Source organism: Cupressus sempervirens, chromosome 6 (genome assembly GCF_028749045.1).
Source record: "Cupressus sempervirens isolate cs-2001-9-10 chromosome 6, ASM2874904v1, whole genome shotgun sequence".
In the NCBI taxonomy this organism is placed as follows: domain Eukaryota; kingdom Viridiplantae; phylum Streptophyta; class Pinopsida; order Cupressales; family Cupressaceae; genus Cupressus; species Cupressus sempervirens.
Window position 1 is genome coordinate 8585395 of NC_143123.1, and position 18808 is coordinate 8604202.

Below are 18808 nucleotides of genomic sequence, written 5' to 3' on the forward strand. Positions count from 1 at the left end.
ATCTTATGTCTCATCTCATTTGGATCAAGTATCAGACATAGAGATTGGAAATGTTGACATAGCTGTATTCTTACAAAGGGTCGAAGCTCCTTCTAACAGGGAAATGAGACACATCAAGAGAAGTAACATTCATCTAGTGTCTACTTTTCCTATGGCTGCCCTAGAACCAAAATTCGTCTTAGGATGTGCTCAACATTTTAGTCTTAAGACCAAAACCATCGGCTTCAAGTTCCTATTTGGAACTATTATGATCAAATCACATTGACACAAAGCAAATATCACTATAGGAGAGTCTAAGATGCATTTTTTGAACATTTCAGGTGTCAGTTTGATAAACAGATGGTAATCAAAAGAGTTTCAGATGAAGCTTGGAATAAGGTAAATCAATTTGGTTACATCTTTTTGCAGCTTCCAACTTTCACGTATTTGAGAGTTGGTTATTTCAAAGGAGAACCATATACCTTACCAAGATATGCTACTAATAAAATCATTCTGATGGAGTTGGCCAAACAACTCATGGAGGTGCAAACACATCAAAATACTCAACACTGGCCATGTTTTGGTATTACCACAGCCAAGCCCTTGATGATTGGTCAATATATGCTCAACTAAGTTTGCAAGGCGAAAACAATGGAGGCAGAACTTCAGCTTATCAAATTGAAGAAATTCAAAGCTAGGTTTGATTTTGACTAACAAGGAATGCATTCAAAGATCAAAAGAACATTCACTGATGCACAGAGGACATATGGATTGACTTACAAACAGAACTAGATATCATGAAGATGGATTACTGCAGGATCACATTGCAACAAATCATTGACCTCAACATGGTTGAGATTCCATCTAATTTTCAGATTAAGGATGATGGCGACATTCTTGATCCAGACTATCATTAGGAAAACTTTGACAAGCAGTGTCCTTTTCTTATACATTGGCAACACAAAGGTGTTTCTATCTTTGATAGATTCCAATCCATCTTGGCAAATACTAACAAGTGGTTGAAGATTAATCATCTTAAGAGAGTATATCCTAAGCTTGGGATAGATTGTGATCATTTTGGACTAGTTGGAAGGACATGTCGGGTGGAGATTACTAGCAAAGATGGCACATCTTCCTTTTTCTAGCTAAATCTCTCAAGTTTAAGCTTAAAGGCAGAAAGGGATCAAAATCACTTCAATAATCTTCTCAGGCGCCCGTATAGGCTCATTAATCTAAAGAAGCGTCTGATGAAGAAGATGAAGAGGAAGGAGAGATCATGATCATATCTCCTCCACGGCCAACAAATACTCAAGGTCCATCCATTCAGGAAACACCCTTCTTGGATGATATCGACAACGATGTGGATTCATTCTCCACCATTTTAACATCTTCCATCCTTGCTTTAGAAGTGAACATGTTGGTACTCCCCATCTCTTCGACAACTCCTATTCTCACAGTTGAGCAATGTGAGAATTTGGGAAATGTGTTTGAAGATTTCCCAACTCTCATGGAAGGTCAGGTTTCCCAACTTGACACCTCAATGGCTAGCTTCAAAATATTCATGACAGAATCTTCTCATCAAGCACCCATGAATTCAACCGTGCAAACTGAAGCATGCACAGTCACAACGGAAATACAATTAGGATCAATGTCTATGGTAGCCACTGTCCCTGTTTCAGCAAATGAGGGTTTTCGTTTGCCTTGATGGTTGGGGAAAATCACTATGAAGAGAAGAAAGGTCATAGTACCTCCAGATAACCTTCCAATTAAGAAAACTAAAACTAAATCTTTGAAAGACAAGATTGTTTCAAGGATTGTTGTGGACTTTGAGAAGACTAAGTGTGCAGAAATTGTAGAACCTTTGGTAGATAGACCAGCTGAGGAACTTAACTATTCCAATTACAAGTTCAGAAAAATTGAACTTGGTAAACAATCACGGCTGGGGTGTTTGTAGGATGCCCAAGATGCACTTGCCAATGTGTCAAAAATCAATCATGAGTTGTGAGAGAAGAATAATCAGCTTAAGTAGGAGGTTACTCGCCTAAATGAGGTCATTCGTTAGCAATCTTCACAACATACAGTCACCACATCTCAGACACATTGGGAGAAAATGGATAATTGAAGCAGCAAAAACTTGGTTTGAAGAAGTTGTCTCTAAAGGAGTTCAAGCCATCAAAGATGCGATCAAAGTTCTTGAACATATCAAAAGTGTTAAAGAGATGTTACATGACCTAATTGCATCTTTGAATCAAGAAGCCAATACCTTAAAAGAGATTTTATGCGATTGGGGTCAAATGGCTCATACTGATCTAGACGGCATGATTGCATGTCAAGTCATTCCATCTTCAAAAATGCTCTACAAATGTCAGGGACTCATGGGCCAAAAAGAAGAGATGCTGGTAAAACTTCTAACAAAGTTTTAGGAAGCCTTCGAAGATTGTCAATCAATTTAAACAAAGATCATGTGCAATCTGGAGCAAATGGGATGCAATGTCCTTACTGAACATGAAAACTTGGTCTCAGAGGACGGAATAACCTCAAAGTATACTACAAGCAGAGTTAATGCTGATCTTGATTCTGAAGAGTTTTGGATTGCACATGATGAACAAGTTTGTTGCATACAAATCAGTAGCAAAACGCCTATGGGATTCTCTTTCAGAAAATTTACAAGGTTGTAAAATCAGCATATGCTTGATTTATCATAAAATTACCAATTAGGCTTTGGATTGCACTTGGGAATGACAATTTAACTTAGTCCATATATATATATATATATATATATTTCATTTCCTTTCTCATTCTGATGAGTACCAAGATTCATCTTATAATATCTTGTTCTCTATTTGTCATGATGACAACCTTCTTTTGCCTTGGCACAATGAGTGGAGGATTCCACCTCTATATAATGACGCGCCGAGCCTCTTGGTAAGAGATGCATTGCATGTCCTTTAACCATTAATTGTATTGCTTGGGATATCATTAAGATTTGTAATATTATTGATTCTTTTATGAACTACTAGTTATAGTAATCACTGGTGATTCCATAATCATCGAGTCTTCATAGTACGCTTGTCGTAATAGATTCTATAATCAATAACATGAGATGGCCATTGCATTATCATCACCATTGATTAAGCTTAGAAGGATTAAAACTATAATACTCATCGACTTGATCATCCATCCGTATTCATTTCTTTCCTTCATCATGTCCTTGATTATCGTTGGTGTACATGATCACAGATAATTAAATTATCATGATACCATTTATTATTGTCCTCTTCATTGCCTAGGTATGAGTAGATATCTTGTCATTAATCAACTCCTCAAAAATATGTCAGAAGATGATGATACTATTTGCCCAATCGTTCTCTACTCCCATCGAGTCTATGGTCCATCCTTATAAAACTCACAACTATTTGGACACTTCTTCCTTGTTCACTTGCAGCTCTCACTGTCCACAATAATCTAGTCCTCACTTTTGGAAAGTGTAAATAGGCCACATTTATCTTCCAATTACCCAGTTAAAGCAAAGCAGGCCCTCCTTCTCTGCTGGGCCGTTTCCTTCCTAAAAGCTAAACATGGCCATTCTGTAATTGTGATAATACCATTTTCCTCTATTGTGCAAATAAGCTTTCCCTTTCCAGTCTGCCCCTACCGTGCTCCTCTGTTGTGTTCTGCATGGAGGTAATGGTGACATCAGCCAATAGATTGACACGCAGTGCAGAGCAAGAGAGGAACATGAAACAGGAGAGGAGAAGAAGAGCACCACAATATTTTCTGGGCTTCGTCTTTATGGAGATTACAGGCTTCCAAAGAACTGCATTAATAACGAAGTGCTCAAGGCCCTCTGCAATGAAGCCAGCTGGATCGTTGAACTGGACGGCAGCACCTACCGACTGGTAAATATAACCTCTTTGTTTCCATTAATATATTGGAGTCTGCCTTTCTCATGCAATTCTTTTCTTATGGTGTGTGAGAACATTCCAACCAGTGGGCCTTGGACCTGCTACAGAAAACACTTCTCTTATTCTGTGGCTCAAAGCTCTGGGATGTATGGGTGGCTGGCTGCCCACTCCAACTGCGCAGATTATGACCAGCAGGCACCAGTCACTCCATTGATTTCTTCTCCCACAGGGACACAATATACTGATGGTGTAGAAAAGCCATCTTGGCACATACAGGCTAAAGAGGTAAGGTCTGAGGTAGGAAAAGGCAATGTATATCAAATATAATCATGTGAGTTCAAGCATTTCAAGTTTCAAGTCATTCTTTTCCTGAATTTTTCGTAAAAATTTATGTTTGTTACATGATATTATAGTTATCAAGTATCTTTTGAAATTTTATTTTACTTTGATGAACATATTAAATATCATTCATTAAAAAATTAACGTGATTCAAATTTTTTAAGAACCTTCTCTTCACTTACCCGATTTTTGGCTGTTTGTTTCTAAGGTACTATTTGGTCTGCATTTGGGTATCACAACTACATCAAACCTATTTGAATCATCATATCAAGTAATCTATCATAATTAACTCGGTTTTGAAATGCTTTACACCTTTCAAATAAAATCTTTCATTTGTTGTAGATTTAAATCAGTTCATTGTTACAAATTACAATTTATAGGGCTGATTAACTAAAAATGGCAACCATACTCAATTTATGACTACAATTACTTAAACATATGTAATGCCTGGCCCAAATATAAAAAAGCAATTGCCACTTTTTGGTCTTTACTGTTAAAATTATGGCCAGTCAAAAATAGATTTCTAAGTTATAGGGTTTTTTATTAGTATATATATAATCAGAAACCTTGTTTCCCAAACAAATCTGTAAGATATAATATAATAATAATATCTAAAATGCAGCACAATGCTAAAGCTAACAATATTTGAGAACTAAAAAATAGAAAAATTTAACTTTATGTTTCGAAGTACTAAAATATCACATAACTTCTCTATGAATTTGCAAAAACACTTTGAAGCCATACTAAAAATAGAAACTTACCAAAATAAGGCCAATGATGTTAGTTGGAGCACCAGAGTATATGGGAACTCGACTATGCCCTTTTGACATTATTAAATTCATTGTATGCCTGAAGGAGAATAATTTATTTAGCGAAGAAAATGGAGAAGCAATCATTCCATTAAAAAATGCCATTATTTCAACTGCAAAAACAAACTGATAAAGATGTTACATACATATCAAGTTTTGCATTCACATCTAGAGAAAAAGCTTTGGAAATTGGAGTCATAGCATGCAACGCAGTTTTTTGCGTCATTTCCAAAGCTCCTCCAATTATCATTGTCTCATCACGTGTTAACTCTCCTCCTTTCCCAGCCTGTATGTATAATCCTCAATAGTAATTTCAAATGTCTTAGAAAAAAATGTTCAGGCAATATCTTAATAAAATCTCATTGACACAACATGTTTAAATGCCACAAAGAATGGATCATGAATCAAGTACAGAAACATGCTTAACCTATTATGCATAAGTACATTATTGAAAAGAGCATGGGGACACACTATGCAACTCTAAGAAAACAATTACAAAAGGTAGAGAACTATGCATTACTGCATAAAAGGAAAAAACTAAGGGAACTCCAAAACAAGTGAAAATCCTAAAGATGGAAATAAGTACAAGGAGGGAAGCCAATCAATGTTAATGCTGCTTGATAAGGAGAAAAGGAAGTGAGAAAATGTAAGATCTCATCAAAATGTTCTTATAGTAATAAAGAGCCATTGATTTAATGGACAGGGCCATAGTAGAAAAAGTCCTTGGGAATAAATTAGCAAACCAATTGATAGTGTTTTTCTATTGATAAGGAAAATATGGTTTCAGGTTAGAGTTGGAACAGGATATAAAGTAAAGAAAATCATAGAATTGTTTTTGACCTGGTGATGTGGTGGATGTGGGGTGGGGATAAATGACAAACAATAAATTAATGATTCGGTCCAATCTCAAAATATAAAAAACTGCACAGGCCAAAGGCTTAGCACCACAAATCACAATATTTTTCCGATCTCAGTAACTATGGACTGCACTACTAATATTGAAACCAAAAGTGTTTAAAAGATAAGAGTTCAATGAAAGAGAAGCAAACACAGGTTTTCCCTGGAAAAACCATCTTGGTAGTGGCACTTACACTTCTACAAATTTATAATTCCATGTCCTAAGAGTATAATTAGTTGTAAAATTAAGTGGAATACAATCTGCCATTTGTTCCACTTGGTTACATAGACAATGGTAAAACCATAGAATGAATTTTGACACAATTCTACTTCTGAATGTTCTGCTCAGACCTTCCTCCCATGGTTCAATTATCTCCCTCTTGTCCTTAAATAAGTGTTGAAATGTCCTTGTGTACAAGGAGATCCCAAAAATGAGATTGGTAGAAGAAATCTAGAACCGTCTTAATTGCATTTTGATTGTTGGCATTGAGATGAAACTCCCATTTTAAAACAAAATTGTTACAAAACCATCGGGGAGTTACAAAATTGCCGCAGCATTTTCAAAACTGCTCTATTGAGACATGTTGTTTCTGAGAGGTATGACTACTGAAAATGACTCTGAATTTTTTTGACTTAATGGGTCTAACTTCTCTTGTTGGAGAGAATTGAGACCTTAAGTATGGAAAGGGTTTCCCATTACCAAGTCTTGTGGGTCAGTGCTGATTGAATAGCTCTAGCTCCATACAAGTTTGTGACCATCAATAACTTCAAAACCTCCATTCTACTTCTTTCGTGCCACAATAAAGCCCCTACAAGCATTTATTTCAATGTTTACAATCATGTTTGCCCAGCTCTTTCACTATTGGAGAGTTCCATAAGTTAAGGGAAGAAGAACAAAAGCTTCAGCTGTGTTCCTAATGACCCCCTCTCATACCATTCAATTTGCTTCATGGACGGATAAATCCAATCCCAAGTGTATATATTTTAGATTATATTTGCTTTATTTAAAGTAGATTTATTTGGTTAGTTAAACTGTTGTTTGTTTGTGAAAGAGATGTGAATGATTAGAATAGATTTTAAATTATAGAAAATCTTGTAGGAAGAAGTTTTTTTTAAATTTATTCAGATTTATTAGGAAAACTATTCTTTGTGATTGTAAAACATATTGAAAATACTACTTAAAAGCTGCTCTTTTTGCTTCAAAGATCTTTGAAAACATCAAATTAAAAACTTCAACTGCTTCTAAAAAACAGGACAATGTTTCAGATTTATGTCAACTTACACAGTCAAATTTGAGAACATGAGAAAGATCTAAAACAGAAAATAGAAATTCATTTGTTACTTGCATCTGTTTGATTGAAGGAAAATTGATCCCAAAATTGTTTTTCCTTTCTTTGATTTTTGTTTTCTGATTGTTAGAAGTTGTGTTGAAAAGATGAAAACCTTCATCTTTATTATTGTTGTAATGATTTCAGAAAATGAAATTAAGGATTTCCGAACTGTTTCTTTATTTTTTCTTTAGAAAAAGAGAAAGGCTTTATCATTGTTTTGCATTCTTCCATTGCTGCTTTGAAAGAGAAAAGGAAGCAATCGGCTATTCTTCAACAAATTTAGTTTTCGAAAAGGACTTTGACTTCAATGTTAGTTTCTAGCTCCTAGACAATTAATTGCATTTGCTACATAAAAGGGGAAAAAATTAAAACGTCTTATTTTGGTTATAGATTATCAATGATCCAATTATCTGTCTATAGAGAGTGGGATCTGCAAAATTTGATTCTGTTGCAGCTTCCTTCAATTTGTGTAAATTGGTTTCCATAGGTGTAGACATGGGTCTACAGTCCAACATCCCAAACCCCTCAAAATATCAGTAGTATACTTTCCTTGATTAAGAGTGATACCATCTGATTTCTGGCAGACTTCCAACCCAAGGAAGTAATGTAAAATGCATAATTCCTTCATGTCAAACTCTGAGGCCAGGCCCTTCTTAGATTGAGTGAAAAGGTAATCTTCTCCTATGATTAGCAGGTTACCAACATATAAAATAAGCATTAACATATCACCATCAGTTACCCTAAAATAGAGGTTTGGATCTACATCGTTCTTGGAAAACCCTAGTCTCACAAGATAGTGATCAATCCTCTCATACTAAGCTTTGGGGACCTGTTTAAATCCATATAGGGCATTCTTCAATTTGCGTTCATGTGAATCTGCATTATTTATTAAAAAACCTCCAGGTTGCTCTAAATAGACTTCTTCAATGGTCCCATTTAGGAATGTAGTTTTCACATCCATTTGATGGATCTTCTAGCCTTTAGCTGCTGCAATAGCTATTAATGCTCTAACAGAGGTGTACCGAGCAAAGTTGCAAATGTCTCTTCATAATTGATACCCTCCTTTTGTTGAAAACCTCTGGCAACAAAACAAGCTTTGTGTTTCCCTATACTGTCCTCTACAGCATATTTGATTTTGAAGAGCCATTTGGAAGAGACAACAAATTTCTCTTTTGGTCTTGGTACAGTATCCCACACATCATTTTTTACAATGGACCGGTACTCTTTTGTCATAGCTTCTTTCTATACATGATGTTTGAGAGCTTCTATAACACTAGTTGGTTCAAAAGTAATGATCTCATTCATCAGGGAAACATAGATGGAGAAACTGTGGGGTCTCTTACTTTCTCTAAAAGTTCCTTTGGGTGTTGCATAATTCCCAGCTTCCTCGATCATCTTTCTAGCCCAAAGTGGTCTCTTTTTGTTGTTAATGGGTTCCTCTACTAGAGGAGACTGATTTTCATTTATGGTTTCTTCAAAAGACTCCCTCAAAATCTCAGGGGCAAGATCCTCATCCACGTCTTTAAGAGAATCTTGAATTTCTATCTCATGAGAACCCTTGGATCTTTTAAAAGCAATATCTTCCTCAAAGATGACATATCTATTGAGTTCAATTTTGTTTCTATCTAGGCATGTACATTCTGTAGGATTTTGATGTTTCACTATATCCCACAAATATTCCTTTCTTGCCAATGGGTTCTTATTTGGAGAGAACCAAGGTTATAGTTTTCAACGGGCTCAAGACCTCTCACCTCTACTTCATTTATAGGGGCATCAAAGTGAAGATCGCATCTTCATAAACTTACCTAGGGGTCAAGTTCTCTAGCCCTCAATTTGGCATGAGGCCTAACCTTCAATTGTGTATCAACAAGGGTTATGACTATCTGGATCTTCTTGAGAAACAATGCTTTGGACACCACGTCCAAGATGACCCTCACGGACACTATTCTCTGATTTACAAATTTCTACAGTTCTACTGTTTGGGCTCACTGGGGACCTTCCTTGTTGGGGTCAAATTGGGCCTCTATGGAGCACATTTTTAGACCCTTCTTCAGTGCATCATTGGGTGCAAGCTATCCATTCCTCATCATATTGTCCTTGCTCAATTCAGGGTACACCCTTAGGCTTGAAGCCATCTTTGATCTGATTTGGTTCTTTCATCACCTTTGTGGTTTTGTTTACCCTCATGAGGGAAGACATTAGTACCCTTAACTTGTCGACTGCTCCTTGGAGTCGATTGCTTGTCTCCTCTAGTGGTGCTCATGGGTGGTTTGTCAAGGCCTTAACTCTACTTGGATTTGTTGGAATTTTGATGGCCATCCCTTCTAGTACTCTCTTGATGCCCCTCCCCATCTCCTCCCCCTAACAAGAGTTGAATAGGTGCATCATGTATGGTATATACAAGCAATACATCCCCCCTACTTGGGTCTGTTAGAGTAATTATTTTGTTTCACTTATTGATTAGATCATCTTGATTTAGTTAATTAAGTGGTTTATTACTCTAGTTCTTAAGCTTGCTTTTAGGTGCATATAATTAATATTTTATATTACTTATAATGCGCAAACCTAGTTAGGGCTTTGTGATTCCTTTTATAAGGATTCACCTCTTTGTATTTTTTCATTCACTTATTGGATCATAATAGAGATTTCTCTTTGCATGTTCATAAGATGTCTCCGGCCTTTTGGCCTCCATGATTTTTTCTTGCTTCTGTTCTTTGCTTTTTCCATGTGACAGGGTTATGCATGCAAGTGTTCTTGGGAGATTAGTTTTTCACCTAATCTAACATGGTATCAGAGCCATCTTGCTGCTCGTTGTTCGTGTTTTGTTGAAGTGTTTCAGAAGTAGGAGTTTTTCAAGGGTTTCAGAAGTTTTTTATGTGGATTTAGGGGGGACCTTTGTTTCTGGTCACTTTGGGCTCAAACGGACATCACCGTTGCGTTCAGAGTGCCCAAAAACTCCAAAATTCATATAAAACTTGTCCATTTTGAACAACGTTGATCTGGGAGACAAATTTTTTTGCCGTATGGCCTCTGCACGCAATCCAAGGCACTGCGAAATAAAAAATTCGCAAAAAAGTTGAAAAAAATGCGGTTTTTTTGCCGCGACGATTAGGAAAACCGCTGGCGATCACCAAAACCGCTAGCGGTTGCGGTAAACCATCGACGGTTACCGCCAACGGTCCTGCAGACCGCTAGCGGCTCTGTGGCCGCTACGGCTCCACCTCTGCCAACCACTGCGACTCAGCCGCTCTTTTGCGCTCCTCCTCCACCGCGGCGGCGGCGCTCCGCCCTCCCGCCACCCTGGCCGCCGCTCCGCCGGTGGCGCAGGGGTGGCGCCTTTTTTTGTTTTTTTAATTGTTTTTTATTAAAAAAATAATTTTTCATGCATTTTCAGAGGCCCTGTCGATTTTTTTGCCATAACTTGAGCATACGGACGTATTTTTTCGATCTGAAAAATGCGCCGGAAAGTTGGTTCCGAGACGAAGATGATGGTATAGGTGTTTTTGGGTTTTGATGCAGTTTGGTTGCCTATTTTGGCAGTCAAAGACGGATGTTTTGCTTTGCACTCCGAGAGGCATATCTTGAGCATCCGGACTCTTTTTTGGGCTCGCCAAATATTGTTGGAAAGCTGGTTTTGTGAGTTATTCAGTTGCAAAGGTCTTTTATCCAGATTCTGCTCTAGGTTCTTTCTCCTCCGAGTTTTGCACTTTCGCACTCTTGCGGTTTACTTGGATTCTACAAGTCCTGGGATCTCTTCTTTTGTTCTTTTCGCTCACTCTTCTTTCTGACTTCTGAGTATTGTATACTTCTCTTCTATTGCATTCTTTTTTCTGTAAACGCACTGAGATAAAGTGCCTACTTTTGCATATCTGGGATCTTGTACACCTTGTGTTTGTTTGTACTTGCACTCAGTTATAAAGTGCCATGGGAGGGTCATGATGTTTTGCCATTTTGTGCTCATCCACCTTTGTCAAGTGAATGTTTCTTCCACGACATTAGGTATGGCATATACAAGCAATACATCCCCCCTACTTGGGTCAACCCCCATGAGGGCCTTTGTCCTCGAATAGCATTCTATGCACACCACTGTCGTAGGTAAATATTGGGTAGCCGACGGGTCCCTTCGGGAAGGTTCTTGTTATGTAGCCGACGGACCCTTTCGGGAAGGTTCTTGTTATGTAGCCGATGGGCCCTTTGGTAATTGTCATGTAGTCGATGGACCCCTTCGGGAAGGTTCTTCAGAAAGTATTTATACCCCCTTCGGGAAGCATTGTAATCATCAGATCTTAGCGAGCATAATGTACTATTTTGGCATATGCGAATAATAATAAGAAGTTCTGCTATTCATATCTATTGTCTGTGCGTTGATTTCTTTACCCAATATGGTAAAACATTTGGCGCCGTTGCCCGATGGACCTAGTACGATAACAGGAAAATGAAGATTAAATGCCGAATCAGTTGAACAACAATAAAAATAAGTTGACAGAAAAGGAAGAATTACGCGGAGCGCAGAAAAATTTAATTTTGGCACAACAGGTTGAACGCAGACGGAGATTTCAGCAAGTTACCGACGGCCAAAAAAGCACTAAAAAATTGTTGGAAGAGACTCGACAGCAACTCGATTTGGTGGAAGAAGCAAGGGAGGAGTTTCTAAACCTGCATACACCGAGGGAAGAGAATCCAGACGGAAGGGGATCAACTCGCACAGCTCGGAGTGCCGAGGGAGCACAAGCGTGCAGTGAACTCTTCGTCCGAGATATACTTCCGAAACAGACAGCTTCGGTTGACAAAAACCCGTCTTCACCAAATAGCGCGACTGTCGAAAACAGCACGAATGTTGATGACTGTCGAAAACAACACGAGTGTTGAAAACAATGCGGGTGTTGGGAACAGCGTGAGTATCGAAAACAACGTGGGTGTCGGAAACAGCACGGGTGTCGAAAACAGTGCAGGTGTGCAAAATAGTGCAGGTGTGCAGAACAGCGCGGGAGTGCAAAACAACGCGGGAGTGCAAACCAGCGCAGGTACACAACAAAACCCACAACATCTAGTAATAATGGCAGGACCAAAAGGCCTAAATTTGATGGTGAAGGAACCGCCGATCCAATCCGACATTATAAAACATGTGAAACGATCTGGAGGGCAAATGGCATAACAGATACAAACGAATGGATCCAACAATTTTTCGCTACCCTACGGAGTGTTGCAATTGATTGGTTTACTAAGACAGATCCACAAAAGTTAAACAGTTGGGATAATATTAAGAAGGAATTTATTGCGGAATTTCAAATATTGCGAGACGATAATGAGATTGTAGCGGAGATATTCAATACTAAGCAAGGAAAGAATGAAACAGTTTGAATCTTCGCCAGGAAGTTAAAGGACCTGATCAATAAAATGGAGAATAAGCCGGCTGATGGGCTACAAAAGAGACGGTTCATTGAAAGCCTTCGCCCGAAGCTGCGAAAGAAGATGAAGATTGTGCCACCATCGACATACATTAAAGCATACAATCGGGCAATGAACCTCGAAAGTGACCAGAAGACGAAGAAGGAGAAGAAGAGCAGCTCGTCCAATTCAGATGACGAAGCATCTTCAGAAGAAGATAGTAGTGATGATGAGGGCAGCAACAAGAAGGTTTGTGCCCTCCAGAAGGACATGATTCGGATGATGGAGTTCAAGAACATGAACAAGGAGACTAAGGGCAATGAGCTATGGTGCACGGAGTGCAAGAAAGAAGGCCATACGAAGGGATCCTGTCTGAAAGATCAATTTTGTGAGATTTGCCAGATTATGGGACACTCGGTAAAGGAATGCCCTTTCAATCTGAAAATAAGAACACCGCAGCAAGTGTTCCTCACGCAGGAAGCGTCCGTGTCAGGAGGGAATGGGAACACTAGTACGGAAGGTGCCACATCGGGCGGATACAGAAACAACTGGCGCAATCAAAACAACAACAACAATAACAGCAACAACAATAAGGGCGGGAGGAGTCGAATTCAGTATGATGCGAATGGTCGGCCGATAGTTCAATGGCGCGCATGTAACTTTTGGGGTCACTTTGCCCGAGAGTGCACAACGGCGAACACACCGAAGTTGCTATGCCGATGGTGTGGACCTGGCGATCATGACGATGCTAAGTGCCCAAAGTCCGAAGTAAACTTGATTACTGTCGGGATGGACGAGGAAGAAGTCCTGGCAATCACTTGGAAGCAGGCGAAGCTCTACCCTGATCCGACAAAGGAAAAGAAGACACTGGAGGAAGCCCGCGCAGAGATCTAGAGAGCAACGCAGGTAGAAACAGCACACCTGAAGGACACACCTGGTACCTCCGTATGGAACTACGCAGAACAGAACATTGTACTACAATTACTGCAAGCCGAGGTACCCGTCAGGATAAATGATCTGTTGCTCACTATGCCTCACCTCCGATTGGCACTCACAAACATCATTCCTACTGCTAAACTACCAGGAGAACATGGAAGGGAGAAGGAAAGTAGAGTAAGTATAGCAGACAAAAAGGAGAAGGAAAGTGGCGCAAGTGCAGAAGATCGGATGTTGTTAGCCCTCTCATCCGGACGCCATCCAGCAGTCATCGAAATGGGAATTCTCGGGACTGTATTGACGGAAACAATTGTGAATGGAGGGTCTGAAGACACCTGGAAAAGGTTGGGACAATCGACATTATGGCCACCTACATTCCAGCTACTAATGGCCGATCAACATGGAATCAAGCCATTGGGAGTCTTGACAACACAACCAATGACGATTGGAACACAGCCATTCTTGTTGGATTTCATCGTGATCCCACTGAAGCGGAGAGGATATGATGCCATTCTGGGCCGGGGGTGGCTGACACAAGCCAAGGCGAAGCACGACTAGAAGAAAAATACTTTATCACTTGAAAACAAAGGGCGGAAGTACGTCATCGATCTACACACTCAAATGGTCAGGGAAGAAGCTCTATCATCAGATTCCGAAGAAGAAGAGGATGAAAGGAGGCAGAATATGGAACCAGATCAGGAGGGAGTCCTGCGATTGGAAGAAGGATTGACAAACGACACTCTGGATTCAGTGAACGGTCTTTACCACTAGCAGATAGAGGACTACGAACTCTTTCCGAGCTGTAATATGTTAAGGGTCGATGAAGATAAGAAAGAAGGAAGTGAATGTCTGAAGCAATATGAGAAGCCGAAGAAGGAAAGGCAGTTATGGCTGAAGCTGAAGGGAAGAACATATAGTATGAACCCAAAAGGAGGAAAGATTCCACCGTACGACCGCAAAGAAAGGAAATGTTATGTCAAACCACAAATGTAGCAGAAAGGTGCCGGCAGCAAGGAAGACACATCATACGGTCTGCACATGATACAAAGAGGAAGGGTTCAAAGAGGAGTTTAATAAAAGTTGCAGCAGTACGGAGTGGAGGTGTTATTGATGGCAAGAAGGGGCAGCTAACGAAGTCCATGGTACCGAGCTTCGGGAACAAATTGGGCGATATGAAAAACCAGATGGAGAGATCGTGTACTTTAAATAAACTTCATGAGCAACAATTGCAAGCACAAGAGGCCACAGAGGTAACATAGAACAGGCATAAGGCGTGGCACGATAAACACCTAAAACTGAACAGGTTCCAACCAGGTCAGTGGGTGTTGAAATATGACAGAAGGAATGAATTTAAACCAGGCAAATTCAAAGTCAGATGGGTTGGGCCATATCAGAGCCGTGAGGTAGGGGACAATGGAGCAATAAAATTATGGACTTTGGATGGACAAGAAGTGCCTCAGGTAGTGAATGACTCGAAGATGAAGATTTACCATGGCTGGAAGACTCCCTCGTCGCAGAATGAAGTTCAAACGACCCCTTCGTCATTGCAGGATGGCGAAGTTCGAGTGGAAAATTAAGTCTACTGTATATTTTATATTATTAAGAAAAAGAAAAAAAAAGAAAAAGAAAAAAAAAAGGAAACAAAAAATAAAAAAACGTAAGAAAGCACCGTACGGTCCTGGGCAGGTACCGTACAGCTTTTTAATGGATGCCACCGTACGGATTTTTATAGGAATGCCACTGTACGGTTTTTTTAAAAAAAAGGCTTATAAGTCCAAGTTTAATGAATTGCATACGAATTTTTGGATGATTGAGCAGCGTATGGATTCCATAAACAATGTACGGACTTGAAACGGCATCAATCCTGACCTCCACCATACGGATTTTGCAAGAGTCAGCGTACGGATTGAACTCCCAAATTGGCGTACGGATTTGTGATGAATTAAGAACTTGCGTACGGATTCCACAAGCGTACGGATTTCTCAAACAAGGTTGGGTGTACAAGTTTTAAAGTTTTAATTGTATACTTGTTGATGCCGTACGGATTCCATGAACTTAAATTGCCATACGGATTTGTATGCTTCTGAGGTTGCCGTACAGACTTTGCATACTATGGTGATTTAGCGTACGAATTTTGAAGGACGTTATAGGATATTGCATACAGAACTGGCGTACAGACATGAGGCAATTGAAGGGCTCAACTGTACATGCCTTCACCATACGGCTTCTTCAGGGAAATTAGTGGAACAGTCAAACACCATACACTGGTAAGAAAAGGTTAAGACCATACAGCAGAAGGAATTTGTTTGTTCAGGATTGCAGAGGCTGTTGTACAAGCATGCACTGGTAGAGATTGATTTTGGCTGAGGGTTTGCAGGCATCTTAACAAAAAAAAAAAAAATTTAAAAAAAATGACGACAGATTGAAACAGTTTCGAATGAGTAACACATGATGCCAAAGGGAAGGGTAGACAAGCAGTTGCCAGAAAGAGTGTGGAATCGGAAGAAAATGATAGAAATAGTGTGTTCCATGCAATTTTGTGTGGGTTTCGGAGTGCTAATTTGGTCTTGGCGCTGCCCCTCGACCCCGCTGGGGGCATTGCCCCCTAGACCCCCAGTCGTTGTGGATATTAGTCGTGGGAAGTCTGACCCGTTGATGAGACCTAGAGCTATTGCAAGCATGAAGCCTCTGTGCACTAGAGGCACTTGGAGTAGGTGTTGAACGTGAAGCTGTCTTGGTGGATGCATGGAGAGCTCGGGAGGAGTTGATCATCCAATTGAAGGCAATGCAGTGACACTTGGGTAAGGGAACCCAGGAGTTGGAAACACAGAAAGCAGCACGGGTAGCTATCAAGGTCAGCTTGACTTAGGAGACAGTGGCTACAGATGCCATGTGGGCTGGAGACTAGTTTGGTTCAAGCACGGAACAAATGTGAAAGTGATGTGATAGAAGCAGATTTATCTTGTTGAAGTTAGTCAGTTAATGTATTTTGTTTTTTAATTGTCGTTCGGAGACGACTTTTTCTTTTGGGGGGGATGATGTTGTAGGTAAATATTGGGTAGCCGACAGGTCCCTTCGAGAGGATTCTTGTTATGTAGTCGACGAACCCTTTCGGGAAGGTTCTTGTTATGTAGCCGATGGGCCCTTTGGTAATTGTCATGTAGCGGACGGACCCCTTCGGGAAGGTTCTTTGAAAAGTATTTATACCCCCTTCGGGAAGCATTGTAATCATCAGATCTTAGCGAGCATAATGTACTGTTTTGGCATATGCGAATAATAATAAGAAGTTCTGCTATTCATATCTATTGTTTGTGCATTGATTTCTTTACCCAGTACGATAAACAACCACTTCCTTAAGTTTAGGATCGAGCTCATTGTCAACCCCTCTTACTTATCACACTAGTGGTCCCATTCTCTCAAGGTCTCCCTTGGTTCCTTTAGGGCTAGCTCCCACAAGCTCCACTCTGAGAGTAATCACCAACTTGACAAAAAGGGCAGGATCTGCCAGCTATGCAACAATGGGGGAGACTGAGTCAAAGGAGCATGTCATTTTCTGTTGCCCTATTTATTATGAGACTAATGGGAAATTTCATTGCCTTTTCAAGGACACTCAAGGCCCTTCCACCTTCTCCAGATTCATGGATCAAAAGTGCCTAACTCTCTATCTTCAACAAGCCACCGGGTTTTGTGACAACTCTTTTCAGCGTTAACCTCTTGCGCATCTGCATACATCTTGACTTATCACCTCCTTCACAGTGCTCTCTTTGAAACGTGGTACCAAGAGGCAATCTGACCCTCCCCATTTCAATCACTCCAAATTGGTGAGGCCTCAGAGGGATTCTTAGCTTCGGTCTCCTCTTCCAGAACCTCTCATAAGCGACCTAGTGTCTCTATTGGTTCCACGACTTACTCTTCTATTGGGAGGTTCTTCTTGGCAGCTCAAATTTCTTAGGGGGATGCAATTTTCCCTCTTCAGCCATCCACGCCGCCCCCCCCCGCACCGCCTTCCTCTTCGGTTCCAGATTTGTGTTTACTTTTGTTTCTTGTTGCTTCAACTTTATCTTTCTTCAGGTACCATTTAGTAACCTTGCTACAGTTGGGACCCTTGTGTTTTGTTTACCAGCAGTCCCTATGACCCTTTTTGTGGTCATTTGTTGGACATTAATAAATTTATTTTATCTTATCTCCAATGTGTTAGTGCTTGCAAATAATGTAAGACCATGTCATTTTTGTTGTGGCTCGATTTGCATTATCCAAGCAGTCCTTCATAGTTTTTCCTTGAGAGGGTTTCTACAAATCTTGAGTGTTTGCTCTTATTGTGGTTGTTATATTTTGAATAATTAAAAGTTTGTCCTATACTAATTCATCTCCCCACTTCCCTTAAGTGTAAGCTCATCAGTTTAAGAGAAAGAGTTCATTTGGGAGTCTTTGACTGGTGCTTGGGAAGGTTGATATTTTTTTGTATCTTCGAAGAAGGTAAAGAAGTTGTTGAATCAGTCTTGTAAGCTATTTTTAGCACTACATGAATGTATGCTTACATTTGGCTTAATGTTTTACCCACAAGGGATTTCTCTAAGGTGGATCTCATTCTTATAACGTTGAATCCTCTAATTGTCTCCTGAATTAAATTTCATTTGCTTAAATCATTCTGTCATTTTGCTGACAAAATCTAATAGTAACAAATCCATAGGCAGAGATGTAGTTGAGGAATATCGTTATAATTTACAGATGAATAATATATAATTTACATTACTATGTATACATGGGCATTTAATGCTTTTGACAATTATGTAACAACATGCATTAATTGTGCCTGATGATGTAGCTAATGCAATGTAAGTTACAATCACCAAAGTAAATTCCCTTTTAATATATACAACATCCACCCATTGGATTGTGTGCAACCTGGTTCTATCATTCTCTATGGATTCAGTCTTCTAACATTGATGACAACAATGCATGGTTGGATTTGTTGTTCTCAATCATAAACTGTCAAGGGTGTTGACAGAAATGGTTATAGACACATTAGCAATAGCTAACAGTTTAATACAAGCAATGTGATTTATAATTTTAACAATCTAGCATATAAATATCGAGATGAAGAGAACTGCTAGAAATTATTGATGCATCCACAGGTTGAATGGTAATGGGAACATCAGAACTGAAATGATAACTGCTTCAATTATTGTGTCCAAGAATTAGAGAGCTGATGTTAGTAATTCTT

At 39.6% G+C, this 18808-nt stretch overlaps 1 protein-coding gene across 6 annotated transcripts in view; it reads right to left on the minus strand.

Moving 5' to 3' along the window:
- LOC149550746 (DUF21 domain-containing protein At2g14520-like) overlaps positions 1–18808 on the minus strand; it is a 147171-nt gene that overhangs the window by 69256 nt on the left and 59107 nt on the right. For all 6 annotated transcript variants that reach the window (XM_089786304.1, XM_089786299.1, XM_089786301.1 and 3 more), the window contains 2 exons: positions 5179–5318; positions 4985–5072 (listed from right to left, as the gene is read on the minus strand). In XM_089786304.1, coding sequence (XP_089642430.1) covers positions 4985–5072; positions 5179–5318 — 228 coding nt within the window. The remainder of the gene's footprint in view (positions 1–4984; positions 5073–5178; positions 5319–18808) is intronic.